Consider the following 20471-nt stretch of genomic DNA (forward strand, 5'->3'; position numbering starts at 1 on the left):
CTAGTGCCCGATCGAAATATCACGTAAGGTACTGCCGCTCCCGGAAGAGCTAATTCGGATAGTGAGGGAAGAAAGAGAAAGGAGTGACCTTCACTCGGATTAGGGGCTAACCTTGATACATGCATCACAAGGCTCACATCAAAGGAAGAAGTAATAACTCTTCCAAATGATCCACTCGTCCAAGCTTTGGAAAAGAAGATCAGAACAGTAGCAGAATTGAGACGACTTTTTTAATGGGATCCTGATCTTATTTGGTCAACATATCTTCTGGAGATACAACCGTATGTCTCTTATCTTTCCAACGGTTCTTGAATCGTATCAATCCGATATCGGAAACTCAAGATATGGCCATTTTATTGAAGACGGTGCATGCAGAAAATCCTATACGGGATTAATACGGGATTTTGTAAATATTACGAATTTTCAATATTTTTATTGATTATTTGTAATATAACTTAATATATGATGATGCATTATCTTTTAGGATTATATTTATTATTTTATTAGGAATTAAGGTTGGGTTAAAATATTATCTTTAGTTATTATTATTTTATTAGGAATTAGAGTTAAGACATGTTTAGTTTATTATTATTTTATTCATTAGTTATTTAGGACCTTTAGAACTCAACCCCTATATAAAGGAGGCTTCATTCTACTTTGTAAATCAGATTTCTTTGATTAATAATACAACGAGAGTTCGTTTTTGCAAGTGTTGATTGCCTTGTGCCTTCGAAGCTTCTTCTCCTAGAGTTCTTTCAAGTTCTTGTGAGGGAGATTAATCTTCACACTCCAATTTACCTTTTCATCGCGACTAGGAGGGTTGGTTAGAGCCATTTATCGTGTTTGCCTTTTCATTGCGACTAGGAGGGCTCGATAGGACACTTATCCATCTATTTTTCCACAAATCCATCCGCACCATCAATCATCTTTACCGTTCACCTTCATAAGGGAGATCTTTTGATTTCTTTATTATCTTATTTCATCTTTCATTTATTTATCTTTTGTTTATTTTATTCTAATCGTGTTGTCTTGATTCCAGCACATAAAAAAACCCTAAACAATCCTAGCGACTGCCGCCACCTTCCCATATTCATCACCTTTGTTCTTCATCGAGTCTAGAGCTTTCTAGGTTTGATTCTTCAATAAGAGCAATGTTCATCAATCCGCCACCGCTTCCCTATCAATTGGTATCAGATTTGGGCCGACTTCTGGAAAGAAGCTAGCAATCTTGCTTGTTCTTGCACACAAAACCGTCAAGATATCCCAACAGAGCTAGTTCAGAGAAGATTCATCATTTCAGGTTATTTCTATTTAATTTTAATTTAGATTCAAATCCTTCTTGTTAGTTTGCTATTTTTTTCAAAAAAAAAACAAAAAAAAAACAAAAAAAATTGGCAAAAAACAAAAAAAAACAAAAAAGCCAAAATTTCAAAAAAAAATTGCAAACGAAGGTATTTAGGTCTGATTTTCTTCAGATATCATAGTCATCTTAATTGTAATCTTCAGTCCAAAATTAACTTCAATCAAAGTTCATTAGAGCCTTCAAATACAACATTCAAGTTTTATTTGCAGATTCGGTCTAGAATATTGTCGAATTTCTTGAACATTCTACAGGAGGAATTTTGTGCTGAAAATTTCCAGATTGAAACTTAATATATTGGAGATCATTAACACAAAAAATCAGAAATTTTAGAGATCAAGAACAACTTCGAAAAAAGCGATCAAGTAAAACAGATTATTTGAGGACTCACTGTTCAACAGAGTCTACTGGATACTACTGAAGGTATTTGGTTCTGAAATTTTACAGGTGGTTGCTTGACGCATCGAAAGTCATTCAAGAATTTTTACAGAATTTTTGGACACCGGTAACCTCCTCAAAAACGTTGCTCAAGTTGATCCAGCGTTTTCTAGGTTTTCTGGTTTAGTCCCTTTTTCTTTGACTCTTAGTGCTTTAGGTTATTTTGTTTTCCCTTGTTATTGTTCTTTTGCATTATCTAACACATTATCTTCCTTGTGTTAGTAGGACTAAAGAGTTTGCATACTTCTTCATTCTTTGCATTCTCGTTCTCTTGGAGTCTAACCTTTGTTTGGCCTCTGAGAGCTTTTAGGTTTTTCTTATCGCCTTTGCTAGTAATCAAACTCCGATACGAACTGTGAAAGACTACTTGGTAAAGTGAGTTTTAAAGAGTACAAGATTGGCTTACTTGCCTCTCGTTGTGTTACTTTCTTGGAGTGACTTGTGAGGTTTCTTACTTTGTTGAATTTTCTTTATTTTATTTTTATTTTACTTTTAAATTTTTTTTTCGAGTGTTATGATTTCAGGATGGGCGACAATAACAACAATACACTTACGGCTATCTTAGCCGCACTTGCACGACTCACGACTCAAGTTGAAAGATTTGATGAACTTACCAATACCGTGAGAGAACGACAAGAACCACAACTAGATCTATCAAACCAGAATCCAAGACCAAACAATATTGAACTTCTGGTACCCAGGCGAGAACAACCACGTTTCCAAGCACCCGAACTCTTTGCAAAACCAAAGTTCATGATCCCTTCTTTCAAAGGAGACAATGATCCGGAAAGGTGCATCGATTGGGAAGAAAAAGTTGATCTCATCTTCGCATACCATGACTACCCCCAAGCTAAACAAGTTCCCCTCATCACCATGCAATTCGAAGGATATGCTCGAACTTGGTGGATGCAAACAAGGAAAAAGATCCAGAACTTCCAAATTCCAACAATCACTTCTTGGACCGACCTCAAACAAACCATGAGTAAGCGATTTCTACCGACACATTATACACGAGAAGTTAAACTACGACTACACCGACTTCGACAAGGTAGAAGTTCAGTTGAAGACTACTACAAGGAGATGCAGTCCTTACTCAATAGGGCTAACATAACCAAAAAAGAAGAGGTCACCGTGTCAAGATTCGTCGTCGGCTTGAACTCAAACATCACTGATCTTCTTGACCTCCATGGGTACGAAAACCTTGAAGATACACTAAAGAAAGCAATGACAATCGAAGCACAAATCCAGAGGAGATTTCGAGAACATTACCAAGGTACTTCATCCTCTTACCAAGGTAATCATTCAAATCCTTCCTCATCTTCTGCTCCATCTTCTCTGAAAAAGCCAAGAGATGACAAACCTGACAATGAGAAAGAACGACCAGCAAAGAATGACACACTTCCAGCCCCTAAAGATCAAATTTGTGAGGAGGTAGGGAAATCAAAAAAGAAAAAGTTGAGAAAGAGGCAAAGAAAAAGAGGTCACTAGTTACAAAAGCCAAAAGCATAATGACCCATGGGAGGTGAGTGAACCTAATTGTGAGAAGAAAAGAGTGACTCAAAATCTACGTGTGAGCACAAAAGAATTGAGAGAGAACCTTCTTTACAAACAGCCTTTCATCCTTGTTCGCTTTAGAGAATCAATTGTTTCAATTTCTAACATTAACAAGGATTTGCCTAGTGTGTTTTCATCTTTGTTACAGGATTTTCGAGAAGTGTTAGGTGATCCACCTGACGGATTACCACTGGAAAAAGGAAAACAACACTAAACCAATCTAATTCAAGGTTCCATCATACCTCGTCAAACATACAATCTCGAAGAAACCAAAGAGTTAGATTTGTTACAAAAAGGATACATCCATGAAAGCCTTAGTCGTAACGTCATCTTAATGACGAAACATGACTTGAACAACTCCACATGCTTTATAGATCGTGCACAGGGAATCCATGTAAATGATGAGAAAGTAAAAGCAACACGAGACTGGCCCACACCATCTTTCATCGCCAAGAGTTGTCGAATAGTGCTAGGTGACTCTCCTGACGGGTTACCAACTGAAAGCCCTAATCACTATGTCATATTAATGAAGAGTCACGATTTACGAGAGTCCAAAGGTAAGTATTTTATTACTCATTTTAATGACATTGTAACGTACTTCTTCTCCTTCTTACAAGGTAAGGCTCGTGAAGTTGTCATCCATACTAAACACAACTCCTTTAAGTGCGTAACATACCGAGGTAAGCAAAACACAGTAGACGATACACTACCACGAAGGTATACTCTTACCTATCAAACTCATATTACTATTCTGAGAATTGAACATATTAAAGATGTATATCACGATAACTCGGATATTTCTGATATTTCTACCCATACTTTTAAAAGTGCTTTTAATGAGCTTTATCTTGTATATGAGTTTTCTTGCCAACTAAACAGGTTCTACAGTCCACAAATATCCTCCTGGGAATCATTAATTCATGAACCACACTTAGAAGACTTAAGGGATTACTTTAACAAACCAGTTGACATGGTTTTTAAACACTCATTCTCACCACATACGAATAAAACCATGGAGAAATTATCTGAAATAATCATACAGAAAGCCAACAGTGGCCGGCGCCATGTTGAATTTCAACCAAAACATCATATTGCAAGACTTGTATGGAAAATAGGATTTCAAGAATACAAGAAATCAGTTCCTACAAATAAGAAACCTCGACTAAAACGCATAAAGACACATCACATTGATCCTGGTAAATGTTTCACAAGTTTTTCTTTCAACACATCTAAATCTCTTTCTTTTGGATTTTCATATTCGAGGACGAATCCTTTTGAGGAGTGGGGGAATGATACATGCACCAGAGTCCATAATACATGCTTCTTTGGACTAATGTTTCTACTCGAACCTATTAGAAGAACAAAGTCTAGAAGATTCAAAGCATATCTATTCGGTAAGCATAATGTGAATGAATTATTAAACTATTCTAATTTTGCTCCCTTTAATGTTTCAGATTCGAGGTCGAATCTTTTTGAAGAAAGAGGATGATACATGCATCACAAGGCTCACATCAAAGGAAGAAGTAATAACTCTTCCAAATGATCCACTCGTCCAAGCTTTGGAAAAGAAGATCAGAACAGTAGCAGACTTGAGATGACTTTTTGAATGGGATCCTGATCTTATTTGGTCAACATATCTATGTAGATACAACCGTCTGTCTCTTATCTTTCCAACGGTTCTTGAATCGTATCAATCCGATATCGGGAACTCAAGATATGACCATTTTACTGAAGACGGTGCATGCAGAAAATCCTATACGGATTAATACGGGATTTTGTAAATATTACGAATTTTCAATATTTTTATTGATTATTTGTAATATAACTTAATATATGATGATGCATTATCTTTTAGGATTAGATTTATTATTTTATTAGGAATTAAGGTTGGGTTAAAATATTATCTTTAGTTATTATTATTTTATTAGGAATTAGAGTTAAGACATGTTTAGTTTATTATTATTTTATTCATTAGTTATTTAGGACCTTTAGAACTCAGCCCCTATATAAAGGAGGCTTCATTGTACTTTGTAAATCAGATTTCTTTGATTAATAATACAACGAGAGTTCGTTTTTGCAAGTGCTGATTGCTTTGTGCCTTCGAAGCTTCTTCTCCTGGAGTTTTTCAAGTTCTTGTGAGGGAGATTAATCTTCACACTCCAATTTGCCTTTTCATCGCGATTAGGAGGGTTGGTTAGAGCCATTTATCGTGTTTGCCTTTTCATTGCGACTAGGAGGGCTCGATAGGACACTTATCCATCTATTTTTCCACAAATCCATCCGCACCATCAATCATCTTTACCGTTCACCTTCATAAGGGAGATCTTTTGATTTCTTTATTATCTTATTTCATCTTTCATTTATTTATCTTTTGTTTATTTTATTCTAATCGTGTTGTCTTGATTCCAGCACATAAAAGAAACCCTAAACAATCCTAGCGACTGCCGCCACCTTCCCATATTCATCACCTTTGTTCTTCATCGAGTCTAGAGCTTTCTAGGTTTGATTCTTCAACAAGAGAACGTTCATCAATCCGCCACCGCTTCCCTATCATTATGAACATTCAAGCATTAAATTAACTCAAATCAAATCAAATACAAGTTACATACATTTTATTCAATACACAAATATCGATAACTAATCTTATAGTAACCGAGTTTCCTTCAAAGAAACGTGAATACTCTTTACTACAAGTATCGGTACCTTTATACAACTTACAATATTATTTTCTACCTATAATATTATATAAAAGTATCGATATTTATTTTCTACCTAGAATATCTGTAACACCCCCAACTCGTACCCGAACCGAATACGAGTCCGAGATATCACATTGCCTTTTAAAACAATATTCTTACCAAATAACAGAATATTTGAACCTATTTTAAGAAAATATGATAATATACTATTAAATAATGTTTGTTATAAAATTTTGAGGCAAAAATGTATTTATGAACAGTAAAATATGGTATGAACAGTACCGTGAACATCAATGAACATTACCATGAACAGTACCCGTGAAATCAAATTTTGCCAGATTGCAAACAGGGTACCGATTCCCTACTACAGGGTACCGATTCCCCTACTACAGTACTGCTACAGTATTTCCGTAAAACGTACATAAAACTCGTAAAAATTTAACCGTTAATTACTATACGTTTACATTTACATAATTACATTTAAAACATTAGAAAAGTCGATCAGAGCGTCCGTACTAAAACGTTTCTTACATGCCAACATACTATACACAATCAAAATACATACTTTATCAATTACTTCTGATCTAATCTTCTAGCAGTGTTGATGTTCTTGCCACTTCTATTTATGCTATTCTTGGTTCTTGGTACCTACGTGTAAATCACTTACACGCTAAGTCATAGACTGAGTGAGGCATAATACTAACAACAATGAAATATAATGATGATGCCATAATAAGATAAAATGTAATGAAATCCCATATACAATCCATGTAAGCTGCATAACATTGTATCTTACCAATAATCTCATCAAGTTAACCATCATGAATTCATATTAATAAATTCAATAGATTCAATAGCCCATGATATAGTACTGAGAACCCGAGGTATGTGAGTACTGTGAGGTTATACACTATGCTGTCACCACAGCTCGTATAAATTTGCACGAAGTGCCACGTCGAATTTGTCCCGAATGACCGCGTAGAAATGCACCGTAGTGCCATGTAAGATTTGTCCATAAAGACCACATAGAAATTCCTTAAGAATCATATACATATACCAAGGATCAAGTAGGTGTCTCAAAGACCTCATACATTTTCCAAAGAATACATATATGTCCTGAAAGACCACGTAGAATTGTCCCGAAGGACCGCGTAGACCCTCTACTCTTGGCATGCCAACTATACCTCTAGTTCTCATCTACATAACATGGGCTTTCACAATTCATATAATTTATATCACATAGACATATCATTTCCATACCTTTTTCACATAGACATATCATTTTCCATACCTTTATCACATAGCTCATATAACTTTTCCTGCATATTCATGTCACATAATGCATATAATATGAATCCATGTCATGTATCATAATATGAAATGTGATTATGTATCAAAATATTGAATCTAGACTTATTACAAGTCTATAACTGATTATAATACTATATTCATGCTATGCATAGGCACTCACCTATATCTCTTTGTCTTTTCCTTGATCGATTTTACTTGTCACTTGTTCTGGAACTCGTTTAGGCTCGATATCTACATAAACATAATTTCCGAGACAATTATCAAAAGCCTAAACCTTGTAATTTGATACTAATAGCTTAAATGAATTTAATGAACCAAACTTCAACTTTTCCTTTAGGGGGTATTGATACCCTCCCCATAGGGAATCAGTTCCCCCTGCATAATCTGTAAAAACCCAGAATTTACTGTTCAAACCCGAAAATCATCAACTCTTCACTAAATTTTCTCATACAAAGTTCCTTTCATACCACCAACTTAACTAAAACCATTTTAACTAACTTCTATCATTTCAACACTTTAAATCTCCAATACTTCATTCAAATTCTTAAAGCTAAGAATCATACCCAATTTTCCTTGTTATCCAAAATTAATTCTAACACTTATAACTTATTATTCACACCTATGACAAATCAAATTCAACTTCTAAATTCACTTATTAACTCTTTTTCAGAAATTCACTTTGAAACCATTCTCTTTAATCTTCTATAACTCAAAACTCTTTGAGTTTCTAAGCCCTTTGTCCTTCCATCATGTTTCCTAAAGCTTCATGAATCAAAACCATACTTGAATTTGAAGGATTAACCAAAAGAAATCAAACTTAGAAGATGAAGGAAGAAGGAAGAAGAAATGAGAGAAATCTGAAAACATTTGTTTCCTACATAAGCCCCACGTGGTTTATAAAATAACCCAATTAATATTTTATTCATACACTTGTTCAATGACCCTTTTACTCTTCCTTCATTTGCTTATTAATCCTACACCAACAGCTTTCAATTAATTCCTCACTTTTCAATTTATTTAATTTGGTCATTGCATTTAAAAATCTTTCACTAAAATCACTAATCCGGTATTGAGGATGTTATAATATCACTTTCTACTTGTAATCGGTCACAAATCCTTCTTTACTTCGAAAACCCCAAACCCATAAATCTAATCCCTATTTTCAAATATTGTAATACTAAAAAACTAGGGTTTCGACAATATACATTTCAATTCGATTGCAGCAACAAACAAACAACTACGCTTTCAAAAATGTCTTGTTTCTATTTCGCAGCAACTAGTACGCTTCGATTTCAAAAACACGGTCGTCTTCTATCTATTTCTCTGGTAGCAATGTCTTTGATATTTTAACCGGTTATGTTATTTATATTTAATCGATATCATTACCCAAGTCTCAATACTTTTGTGTAAGGTATCGATACTTTCGATACATTTTCATTTTTTTTTCATTTCTTTTCAATTCCTAAAGTACCGATACTATGATACATATACTTATAAAAGTATTGATACCGTAGCATATCCGGTAGCGCTTTACCTATTTTGTCATATTGAAACTGGTTTTACAAATTTTAACATGTTATATTGTCATGTATCGATACATGTGTCTAAGGTATCGATACTTAATAGACGCTATTATTGCAATTCTTTTAAATTCCTAAAATACCATTACTTTGGTGCATATACTTATAAAAGTATCGATACAAATTTCAACCATTTGGTATCTCTTTATTGGTTTTGTCAAACTGAAACCGATTTTGTCAAACTTCAATGTATTATATTGCCATGTATCGATACATGTGTGTAAGGTATCGATACTTTCGAGACATTTTATTTTTTTCATTTCTTTTAAATTCTTACAGTACCGATACTTTGGTACATATATTTATACATGTATCGATACAAATTTCAACAATTCTGGTAGCTCTTTATCGATTTTCTCAAATTGAAATCGATTTCTCAAATTGAAATCGATTTTATCAATTTCAATCGGTTTTTTCAAATTCGTTACCTGTTTTGTCAAATTGAAACCGGATTTCTCAAATTTCAACCTATTATATTCTCATGTATCGATACATGTGTGTAATGTATAGATACTTTATAGGCATTTTTATTACAATTCTTTTGAATCACTAAAGTACCGATATTTTTATACATATACTTATAAAATATTAATACATGTCTACTTTTAATCGGTTTTCATCAATTTCTTATATATTATTATATATATTGATACTTTTGTGCACGATATCTATACCTACTAATAAGTTAAGTTTATCGATTATCAAATTTTTTAATATTTATTATATTTTTTACCTACAATATTATTATTACTCAATATTTTCGATAGCGTTAAACCAATTTTATTAAATATCTTATTAAATTTTCAATCATACCGTTTTTAATCGGATATTAATCTGTTTTGTTGGGATATCCCTCTGGTCTTGCAATTGGATAATGAAGAAAGACAAAGAGGGGATTTTTCTTTATTTTCCTTCTGTTCTCTTTTTTTTATAAATTTTATCTCTTTGTTTGTAAATCATTAAATTTCGATTCAGATAACAGTTTCCACTTATGGCTAAAGCTTCTTTAGATCTATGAAAAGTTTTCTTTCATATATTATCCTTTGTTTTCTTTTCTCGTTTAAACTGTAATGTAATTGCAGGTCTTTGGGTTTTTTTTTTTGAAAGGATCCATTTATTTTCTTTCATTTTCACTTCAAAATTCTCTATTTTTTCTTGAGAGAAATCGAGTTCATTTTCACTCTCTTTCACTTAGGCTCTTGAAAGAGAGGCGAAATATTTGAAAGAAAAAGCTTCTACTTTTTCCTCCCGCTATGGGTCGTAGTTAAAATCTTCAGATCTGGTCTAATCATCTTAATTATCTATCAAGTTATTTTTTTCTTTTCGTTTCCCTAGTTTTCCTGGGAAAGAAATTGGAAAAAGAACTCTTTATGTTATGGGGAAGTAGAAAAACAATAAACATGAATTATTTCCCAGATGAAGTTCTCGAGCACGTGTTTGATTTCATCACATCACATAAAGACCGGAACTCAGTGTCTTTAGTATGTAAATCTTGGTACAAGATTGAAAAATACAGCAGGCAAAGGGTTTTCCTTGGGAACTGTTATGCCATCTGTCCAGAGAGGCTGATAGCTAGATTTCCAGAATTGAAGTCGCTGACTTTGAAAGGGAAGCCACATTTTGCTGATTTTAATTTGGTGCCAGATGACTGGGGAGGTTTCCTTTACCCTTGGATCAAAGCCATGGCTAAGAGTAGAATCGGATTGGAGGAGCTTAAACTTAAGAGGATGGTTGTGTCGGATGAGAGCCTTGAGCTGCTGTCTAAGTCATTTCCCAATTTTAAGTCTTTGGTTCTGGTTAGCTGTGAAGGTTTCACCACAGATGGTCTTGCTGCTATTGCTTCCAATTGTAGGTAAGCTTGTTTAAGATTATTCTTTTTTTTATTATTTGGGTTTTGTTGTAACTAGTTTTTTATGAGATTCTTAGTTATATGGTCGATTTTTAGTTTCCCACTGATGCTAGTTCTAGTTGCAGTTTGCTGCCATGTGAGTTTTAACTGAAAGTTTGTGTTGATAGGTTAACAATTGCTTGGGTTGAATTGGTTGCAATTTGCCAGTTAAGACTTGAGTTCGTTTAGATGAGCATGTAGGAATATATACACACACACATGTTTGCTACTTGAATTGGTGTACTGTAAGCCGTAAGGGTGCAGCTTTAAGTGCCAAAGGTTTCCTTGTACTGAGCATCTTCTGAGATGCAATAATATTATGTATGTATGGGTGTATGTATGTATCTTTTGATTATTGCAGGGTATGGATATAATAGTGGTGTTTAATGGTGTGGCTTTAATTCGCTTTCTTTGATTGCAATTATTTGATTCTAGGTTTCTTAGGGAGCTGGATTTGCAAGAAAATGAAGTTGAGGATCATAGAGGCCATTGGCTTAGTTGCTTTCCTGAAAGCTGTACGTCTCTTGTCTCGCTGAATTTCGCCTGCCTCAAAGGAGAAATAAACTTAGCATCTCTCGAAAGACTTGTTGCAAGATCAACCAACCTCAAGAGTTTGAGGCTGAACCGTGCTGTGCCTTTTGATACACTCCAGAGATTGTTGATTCGAGCGCCTCAACTGGTGGACTTGGGTACTGGGTCTTATGTACATGATCCATCTTCAGAGGCCTATAACAAATTCAAAGCTGCCATTCAAAGTTGCAATTCGATCAGGAGTTTATCAGGGTTTTTGGAGGTTGCCCCTCGTTGTATGTCGGCAATTTATCCGATTTGTGAGAACTTGACCTTCTTGAACTTGAGCTATGCTGCAGGCCTTCAAAGTAATGAGCTTACTAAGCTGATTCAGCACTGCAGGAAGCTTCAGCGTCTCTGGGTATGCTCTTTTAATTATTTTTCTATCCAGCTGATGACCTTGCCCATCTAAACTAACTGAATGACAATAATCGGTTTAAACTTTGAATGTTGCAGATACTGGATTGTATCGGAGACAAGGGACTAGGAGTTGTAGCTTCAACGTGCAAAGAATTGCAGGAATTGAGGGTTTTCCCATCCAATCCCTTTGATGCTGGAAATGCTGCGGTGACAGAGGAAGGTTTGATCCTTGTATCTGAAGGATGTCCAAAGCTCAATTCATTGCTGTACTTCTGTCAGCAGATGACCAATGCTGCCCTCATAACTGTAGCCAACTGCACGAATTTTATCCGTTTCAGATTGTGCATCCTTGACCCCATCAAACCCGACCCTGTAACCAATCAGCCATTGGATGAAGGTTTTGGTGCAATCGTTAGGTCTTGCAAGGGTCTGAAGCGGTTATCACTCTCCGGCCTTCTGACTGATCAGGTCTTTTATTACATAGGAATGTATGCTAAGAAGCATGAGATGCTATCCATTGCTTTCGCCGGTGACAGTGACAAAGGAATGCTTTATGTGCTGAACGGTTGCAAGAAACTTCGCAAGCTAGAGATCAGGGACTGCCCCTTTGGTGATGCAGCACTTCTAGAGGACATGGGAGAGTATGAAACAATGCGATCCCTTTGGATGTCCACCTGCGATGTTACCCTTGGAGCCTGCAAGATGCTTGCAAAGAAGATGCCAAACCTGAATGTCGAGATCATAAATGAAAGCGAACAGACGGAATCCAACCTCGATGATAGTCAGAAGGTAGATAAGATGTATCTTTATAGAACATTGGTGGGGCATAGGGAAGATGCACCGGAATTTGTGTGGCTTTTATAGTGCATTGTTTTGGCTCTGCCATTTTCTTTTCTGCTTAATTAAATAGTAGTACTTTGTTAGGATGATTAATCTTCATGGACCCTTAGCTGGCCGGTGATCTAGATGTATGCTACCGTTGTTTAATTTCCAAGTGATTTGCTTATTTAAGTAGTAGTACTCATTATTTTTAGTCGATATCTGCTATCTGTTGCAATGAACATGGTTTCGTTCAGATTAGGCCCCATAAGTCGTACATTATTGGTGTATCCGGTGCCGGTGGGTTGACTGAATGAAAAGTTGGCCTTGAAACAGGGGGAACTTTTGAAGAGGTTTTGGGGGGAAGAAAGATCTGCAGATTTATTGAAGTGGCGGGTCAGTTCATAATGAACTAAGCCTGAATCATCATATTAGGACATGTTAAGTTCATGAAATTGTAACAAAGTATCAAAGTGGGAAGGATGACTTCATCATCTGTGGATGGAATCAAGTTGGTGATGGACTCCAATCATTTCAAATAGTAGTAAGCTCTTAGAAAGCTGAGCAATCATCCTGTAGGTGGAAGATAACAAAGTGGCATTTACTCCAGTCCTGAATCAACTAATCTGAATCTAACTGTAATCCAAGGAGTATGGCTTTAGATTTGTTCTGTAGGAAAGAACGTCAGTAAGTTTTAGATTTGTTCTGGTAATCCTAATTCTTACAGTGGTGGAAAGTGTTGACGTTTAGGATCTCTGGATGACTGCAAACTGGTTAAATATCTCCATGACCTCGCAGAAACTCTAGAAGTAAGGCCAAACTTAACTGAAAGACCAGGACTGCAAAAACCAATGAGCAATTAAAGCGTAATCACATGTTGATGTGGATCTCTGCGATGTTTTAATTGCTGGATTTTAAGTTCCAACAACACAAGATTTATCAACGTCAAAAATTAGAAAGTAGTAAAATATAAAGCGTTATTAACCATTGGAGACACGGCTAAGCAACCCAGATGGAGGATTTCTTAAGGTGTTATCTCAAGTCAGTTTTCTCTTTAACACACGTATTTTGGCTAATCTTTTTTCTTATATAACCAACGGTTTGATCTTTCAGAAGCTGCAACATCTTTCAAAACTAACAACTTCAACAAAAGCAAACCCAAAGAAGAAGTTTAGTTCTGTATTGAATTCCCTGCTAGCACAAAAATGAATAGCAACCACAACGAATCACAGCCTAATTACCCGATTCTCACCCTTCCGAGTGAAGACCACACCAACACTTTTCATCAACCAAGTGCTCAAGAAATACAGCCGCAGATGCAAGATGCAGCTGCACCAGAGGCGGCACCAGCATCGTCATCGCCTCCCCCTCATCCAGAACCAGCTGATCAGAATTCTGAGAAATGAGAGACTCATATCATGGGAGCACCAGCCGTTCCCACACGCCATCCAGATAACAGGAAGGCAGCCATGTGGGGCGATGGTAACCAACATCCATATCTCCAATATTACCCCATAGAAAAATCAAGCAACAGCCCCATGGAATCCATGCTTCAACTCTTCAACACCTGGAGCCATAAAGCTGAGACTATGGCCAATAATATTTGGCACAACCGTACGATGTCATTTCCTTACAATCTAGTCTTTAATTTCATTCCCTTCCCCGTTAACATCTCATTTTTGTCAATCAAACAGGAACCGGATCATCTGTACCGGAGCTGCTTGGGGGAAGATGAACGTGATGGCGAAAGCCATATCAGGAGGTAGTTTCGAGTATCTTTACAAGCAACATTCTCTACTGATTCAAACGAGAAGCTGAAGAAATCATTCGCGTACTATCTGTCCACTTCGACTGGACCGGTTGCCGGAACACTTTACATATCCAATATCCATGTAGCTTTCTGCAGTGATCGTCCCTTGTCTTTCACAGCACCTTCAGGACAGGAAACATGGAGTTATTACAAGGTTATGATACCTCTGAGCAAAGTTGGGACAGTAAACCCTGTAATGATGAGGGAGAATCCGTCGCAGAAATATGTGCAGGTGGTTACGGTGGACGGACATGATTTCTGGTACATGGGATTTGTGAATTATGAGAAAGCGTGCAAGCATCTGTCTGAGAGTGTTTCCAGTTTCATAGCCGTTCAACCTCCATCTGTTGCATAAACAGAGGATTATAAACTACTTACAGGATTCTTTTTTTTTTAGAAAATTTCATAATCTGGTTCAGATGTGTTGGATTTGTTTGATCTATTGTACCATTTTTTTTGGTAAAAATAAATATGAAACATCTCGTGTTCTTGTTTGTTTGCAATGAGACCAATGGAAAACAGTAGATAATAAAAATAATGTAAAAAGCTTTTGTTCGCCGTTGCCGGGGATCGAACCCGGGTCACCCGCGTGACAGGCGGGAATACTTACCACTATACTACAACGACTACTTGATGGATAATGATAACAAAATTAATATCATGGTGATAATAATATTTTCTTTCTAATATATTGCTTTAGTTTTAACCTTATCTTATATGAGATTTTAGTTTATGAATTTTAATAACTTAGAACTAAAAGTAATTTGAATATAAGAACCTATTGACTGTGTTAAAGGAATGAAATTAAGAAAACAGGCTTATAAATAAGGATGTTTATGGGTTGGTTGAAGTTTTGGTATATCTGATTTAAAAATTGATTTTTTGGGTAAATTATGTCAATAGTCCCTTTTATTTTTGGTTTGACTGAATTTAACTACCGATTTTTTTAAATAAGTGTGTTTTGCCCCTTACGTTATTAATCCGTTTGATTTTAGTCCCTCGACCGTTAGCTCCGCCAACCTTTTAATGAAAGTGTTACATGGTAATTAAAAATAAAAAAAATCCACGTTGTTTTCTTTTTCTTCTTCTTAAATTTATTTAAGGGTAAACTTCTCATTTTCAAACACGATCAAGGTGTACCTGTCTTCAGCCGTCGTGTAACCCCCTAGACCCGGTCTGTGAGTTAGACCCAAACTAAGTGGTCACATATCCCATTCAGAGGTTTTTTTTTATATATAACTTATAGAACGTTAAATATAATATAGAACATAATATTAATAATACAGATATGTCCAAAACGATAATAAAATACATGTCACCAAACATAACCGAAAAACATATAGAAATATATGTTCGTACAAAATAAAGTAGTTGATTTCTCCTGATGCCAAATCTGCTAGCTTACGGTCTGCTGTTATCTGAAAAAGGTTAAAATTTACAGAATGAGCTAAAAAGCCCAGTGTGTTCCATACAGCGTACAAAAACATATTAATAAGATATTATCAATAAAAATCGATTTATGCAACATGTTTTTTTTTTAAATATGAACACTACCCCCATCCGTCACGAACAAATTGTGTAGGTTCCCATAACCATACACCCCGTCACGACCAGTAAGGCCCTGAGCACAAAGCCGAGGAGCCTGCAGTATTTTCTTCCTCCAACAATTCTTTCCCCCCCAATGACAGTAATAAACAAATATGTATTCGAGTAAAAATGGTGATTAATCCATTAAAACATGAAAATGGATCATGCTTGAAAATCATATACAGAAATACGGTAATCAGATGTCGGTAACCATTATTCAGAAATCAGATATCATGTATCATGTCATAACAATATTTTGAATAATCACCATTCTGAAATAATTCAAATAATATTTTAAAACAGTAAAACAACACTGTCAGGAAACACACCTGTCACACTCTGAGAAATCGGATAGGGAATACTACTATTGGGTTTGTCGATCACGTTCTGCTGCAGCGCTAGATCCTACGAAGTAGAAAAATCCATATTGGAATCCTAATATAAATAATCTAAATATTATTTAAATAATATACGGAAACCTATGGGTAATTCTCGTAGTATGCGGTTCAGGCTGATCTAACGAACGGATAACACCGGACCTAATTGATCCTTGCTCAGGTGAAACACGAGTACCTTCATAAAATATTTTTATTGAATAAATCCTTGACCAAATCTCATTTAAATAATCAAAATATTAAAATATTAAGCCTTTTGGGTTTACAAGCTCGATTCAGGAATTTCGGGTCAGAATTTGGCAAAACGGACTTCGGAATCAAATTCAGGACGTCGAAAAACATAATGTATGATCTTCCGAAATTTCGAATTCTTGGTCAAAATTAAAGTCAACGGATTTGACTGACGATTTGGAGACTTTTGGGTTTGAATTTAGCAAAACGGACCCCAAAAACAGATTCGGGACGTCGAAAACTATCAGGATAGGTATTCTTGGTCGAAAACAAATGTCGTTTAATAGCTGGTCAAAGCCGGTCAAAGTTCTGGTCAAAGGAGGTCAACAAACTGTCAAACATTTTACACAAATAGCACCCTTTTTAAAAAAATTACCAAAATAGCACCCATTTCGAATTAATTCCCAGAATAGCACCAAAACGAATTAATTCCCAAATAGCACTAGTCAAGGGTCAACGGGTCGGGTCGGGTCAACGGGTCGTGACCGATCAAACCGGTCAAAAACGGTTCAAAACCGGTTTCCAGCGTTCGCTTGCCTGCGGCGGCGCGTACGACGTCCTCCGGGGCTCTAAAAATCACGGAAAAATTTATAAAAATTATTTTGAGCGATTTCGAGATACTTACAAAGATCGGTTCAAATTTTTGAACGGCGGAGAGCTCGATTTCGACTTGGCCGAATCTTTGATTGATCCACCTCCCCACGCGCCGCCGTCAACGGAGATCGAGGATGACACCGGCGGACTCAGAACGGCACAAGGAACACGATGGTGCGGAGGTGTCGTAAAACGAGCAACGATCGGCGATGAATTTAGGATTTTCTAGGTGATTGAGCTTAAAAAAAACGTCGATGCTTTGACTTGAAATTCACGACGTTTGGTAGCGTTTCGCTTCAATTAAATTGAAGGGTTTGTTCCTCGCTCGATGATGAACACGATGGTGGTTTTAAAATGATGATCGGAATTCGGACGGCGTCGGGATCGTCGTCGGAAGTTGAGGTTGGGAGAGGGAATTTGGGAGGAATTGGGTTCTGATTTTCAGAACCCAATTCACGCATATATCATATATATAAACCAAATACCTAATTTTTTGGGTAAATTCAGGGCTTGGTCCCTGAATTTTCTTTAACTCAAAAACAAGCTACAAGTTTTAAAAACTTCCAATTTAGTCCCCAAAAATCCACCATTTTTTACAATTAAAACCTCAATTCCCAATTAAATATTATTTTGAAATTTTCGGGTTGTTACAATTCTCCCCCTCTACAAGAAATTTCGTCCTCGAAATTTACCTTATGAAAACAGATGAGGAAATTGAACCTCCATTGACTCCAATGTCTCCCAAGTAGCTTCTGAGGGGCTACGATTACTCCACTGTACTTTGACCATTGGAATACGCCTATTTCGAAGAACTCGCTCATCCCTCTCTAAAACCTGAATAGGCTCCTCCTCATATGACAAATCAGGTCTCAGCTCTACCTCATCAACCTGAATGATGTGATCTGGATCTGGACGGTATCGCCTCAACATAGAAACATGAAAAACATCATGAATACGACTGAGCTGGGAAGGCAACTCAAGCTGATAAGCAACAGGTCCAACTTTCTTCAGAATACGATACGGCCCAATAAATCGCGGACTCAGTTTACCTTTACGTCCAAATCTCAATACCTTCTTCCATGGAGATACCTTGAGAAAAACCTGATCTTCAACCTCAAACTCGATATCTTTACGTCGCTTATCTGCGTATGACTTCTGCCTATCAAATGCCTCTCTTAAGCGATCACGGATCAGTCTGACAATATCTTTAGTCTCTCGAATCAAATCTGGACCCAAAGTTTTTCTATCATGTAACTCTGTCCAACATATAGGAGTACGACATCTACGTCCATACAGAGCCTCGTACGGTGCCATGCGAATACTCGCCTGATAACTATTATTGTAAGCAAACTCAGCTAATGGCAAGAAATCTTCCCAACTACCACGGAAATCAATCACACAGCCCCGTAACATATCCTCCAACACCTGAATCACTCGCTCAGACTGTCCATCAGTTTGAGGATGAAAATCTGTACTGAAATTCAAACGAGTACCCAGAGCCTCATGTAAAGCTTTCCAGAACCTGGAAGTGAATCTCGGGTCTCGATCAGATATGATAGACAACGGAACACCATGAAGTCTAACGATCTCAGAAATGTACAACTTAGCCAGTTTATCCAGAGAATAATTAACTCGAATAGGGATAAAGTGCGCTGACTTGGTGAGTCGATCAACAATCACCCAGATAGAATCCTTTTTGGAAGGAGTTAGAGGAAGACCAGTAACGAAGTCCATCGTAATATGCTCCCATTTCCACTCAGGAATCTTAATTGACTGTAATAATCCAGATGGATGTTGGTGCTCTGCCTTAACCTACTGACAAGTCAAACACCTCGCCACAAAATCTGAAATATTTTTCTTCATACCAGTCCAAAAGTAGCGCTCTTTGAGATTATTGTACATTTTGTCCCCACCAGGATGCATAACATAAGGACTACTATGAGCCTCCTGAAGAATAACCCATTTCAACTCATCATCTTTAGGAACGCAGTAACGACCGTGAAAACACAAAATACCATCCTGATCCATAGTATACTCCGAACTCGATCCTTGCTTAACTTGTTCAATAATGGGAAGCAACGAGTTATCAAGGAGTTGTTTATCCTTAATCTCCTCGGCCAAAGTAGGTTTAACATGTAACTCTGCTAACAAACTATTATCATCAAATAAGCTCAAGTTGGCAAATAAGGCTCTGAGATCTGATATCGCCTTACGGCTCAAGGCGTCTGCCACTACATTAGCCTTCCCTGGATGATATTCTATCTCAAAATCATAGTCCTTTAAAAGCTCCAACCAGCAACGCTGTCTCAAATTTAATTCTTTCTGAGTAAGCAGATACTTCAGACTCTTATGATCAGTATAGATATAACACTTTTCTCCGTAGAGTAGTGTCTCCAGGCCTTTAAAGAAAAAACCACAGCAGCTAATTCCAGATCGTGAGTAGGATAGTTACGCTCATGCGGCCTTAACTGACGTGACGCATAAGCGACAACCTTCCTATCTTGCATCAAAACACATCCTAATCCAGAATGAGAAGCATCACTGTAGACAGAAAAATCCTTCCCAGATTCAGGCTGAATCAACACTGGGGCTTGAGTTAGAACAGTCTTCAATTTCTCAAAGCTAGCTTGTTGGTCCTCAGACCAGACAAATGGAACTTCTTTCCTCAATAGTTTCGTCAGAGGAGCTGCAATAAGGGAGAACCCCTCAACGAAACGACGATAGTAACCAGCTAAGCCCAAGAAACTACGGATCTCAGAGGCGTTTCTGGGTTGCTTACAGTTCAGAATAGCCTCCACTTTGCTTGGATCCACCTGAATGCCATCAGCAGAGACGATATGTCCAAGAAAAGTCACTTCGCTGAGCCAGAACTCACACTTGCTCAACTTAGCGTATAGCTTATTCTCCCTTAGAGTCTGAAGAACAATCCTTAAATGCTCCTCATGTTCTACTTCACTTCTAGAATACACCAGTATATCATCAATGAATACAACTACAAACTGGTCCAAATAAGGTCGAAACACCCTATGCATCAGATCCATAAAAGCAACAGGGGCATTAGTTAACCCGAATGACATCACTAAAAACTCATAGTGCCCATATCGAGTACGGAAAGCAGTCTTCGGAATATCCGAATCTTTCACTTTGAGTTGATAATAACCAGATCTCAAGTCTATCTTTGAAAAGATAGAAGCCCCTCGAAATTGGTCAAATAGATCATCGATCCTAGCAGAGGATATTTATTTTTAACAGTGAACTTGTTTAGTTTCTATAAT

The 20471-nt window shown here is 36.7% G+C and overlaps 1 protein-coding gene, 1 non-coding gene and 1 pseudogene across 2 annotated transcripts; 2 read left to right on the top strand and 1 right to left on the bottom strand.

The window, feature by feature from the left end:
* Positions 1-10262: 10262 nt before the first annotated feature.
* On the top strand, positions 10263-12771 carry LOC120210184 (protein AUXIN SIGNALING F-BOX 2-like). The gene is made up of 3 exons (XM_039208970.1): positions 10263-10794; positions 11266-11761; positions 11857-12771. The coding sequence occupies exons 1-3, from the start codon at positions 10313-10315 to the stop codon at positions 12622-12624; spliced, it is 1746 nt and encodes a 581-aa protein (XP_039064901.1). The 5' UTR covers positions 10263-10312; the 3' UTR covers positions 12625-12771.
* Positions 12772-13784: 1013 nt separating this feature from the next.
* Positions 13785-14764, top strand: LOC120210124 (annotated as a pseudogene).
* Positions 14765-14944: 180 nt separating this feature from the next.
* On the bottom strand, positions 14945-15016 carry TRNAD-GUC. The gene has a single exon. It is a non-coding gene; the product is annotated as a tRNA-Asp (tRNA).
* Positions 15017-20471: the final 5455 nt, after the last annotated feature.

The sequence above is a fragment of the Hibiscus syriacus genome, unplaced genomic scaffold, assembly GCF_006381635.1.
Source record: "Hibiscus syriacus cultivar Baekdansim isolate YM2019G1 unplaced genomic scaffold, ASM638163v2 tig00109916_pilon, whole genome shotgun sequence".
In the NCBI taxonomy this organism is placed as follows: domain Eukaryota; kingdom Viridiplantae; phylum Streptophyta; class Magnoliopsida; order Malvales; family Malvaceae; genus Hibiscus; species Hibiscus syriacus.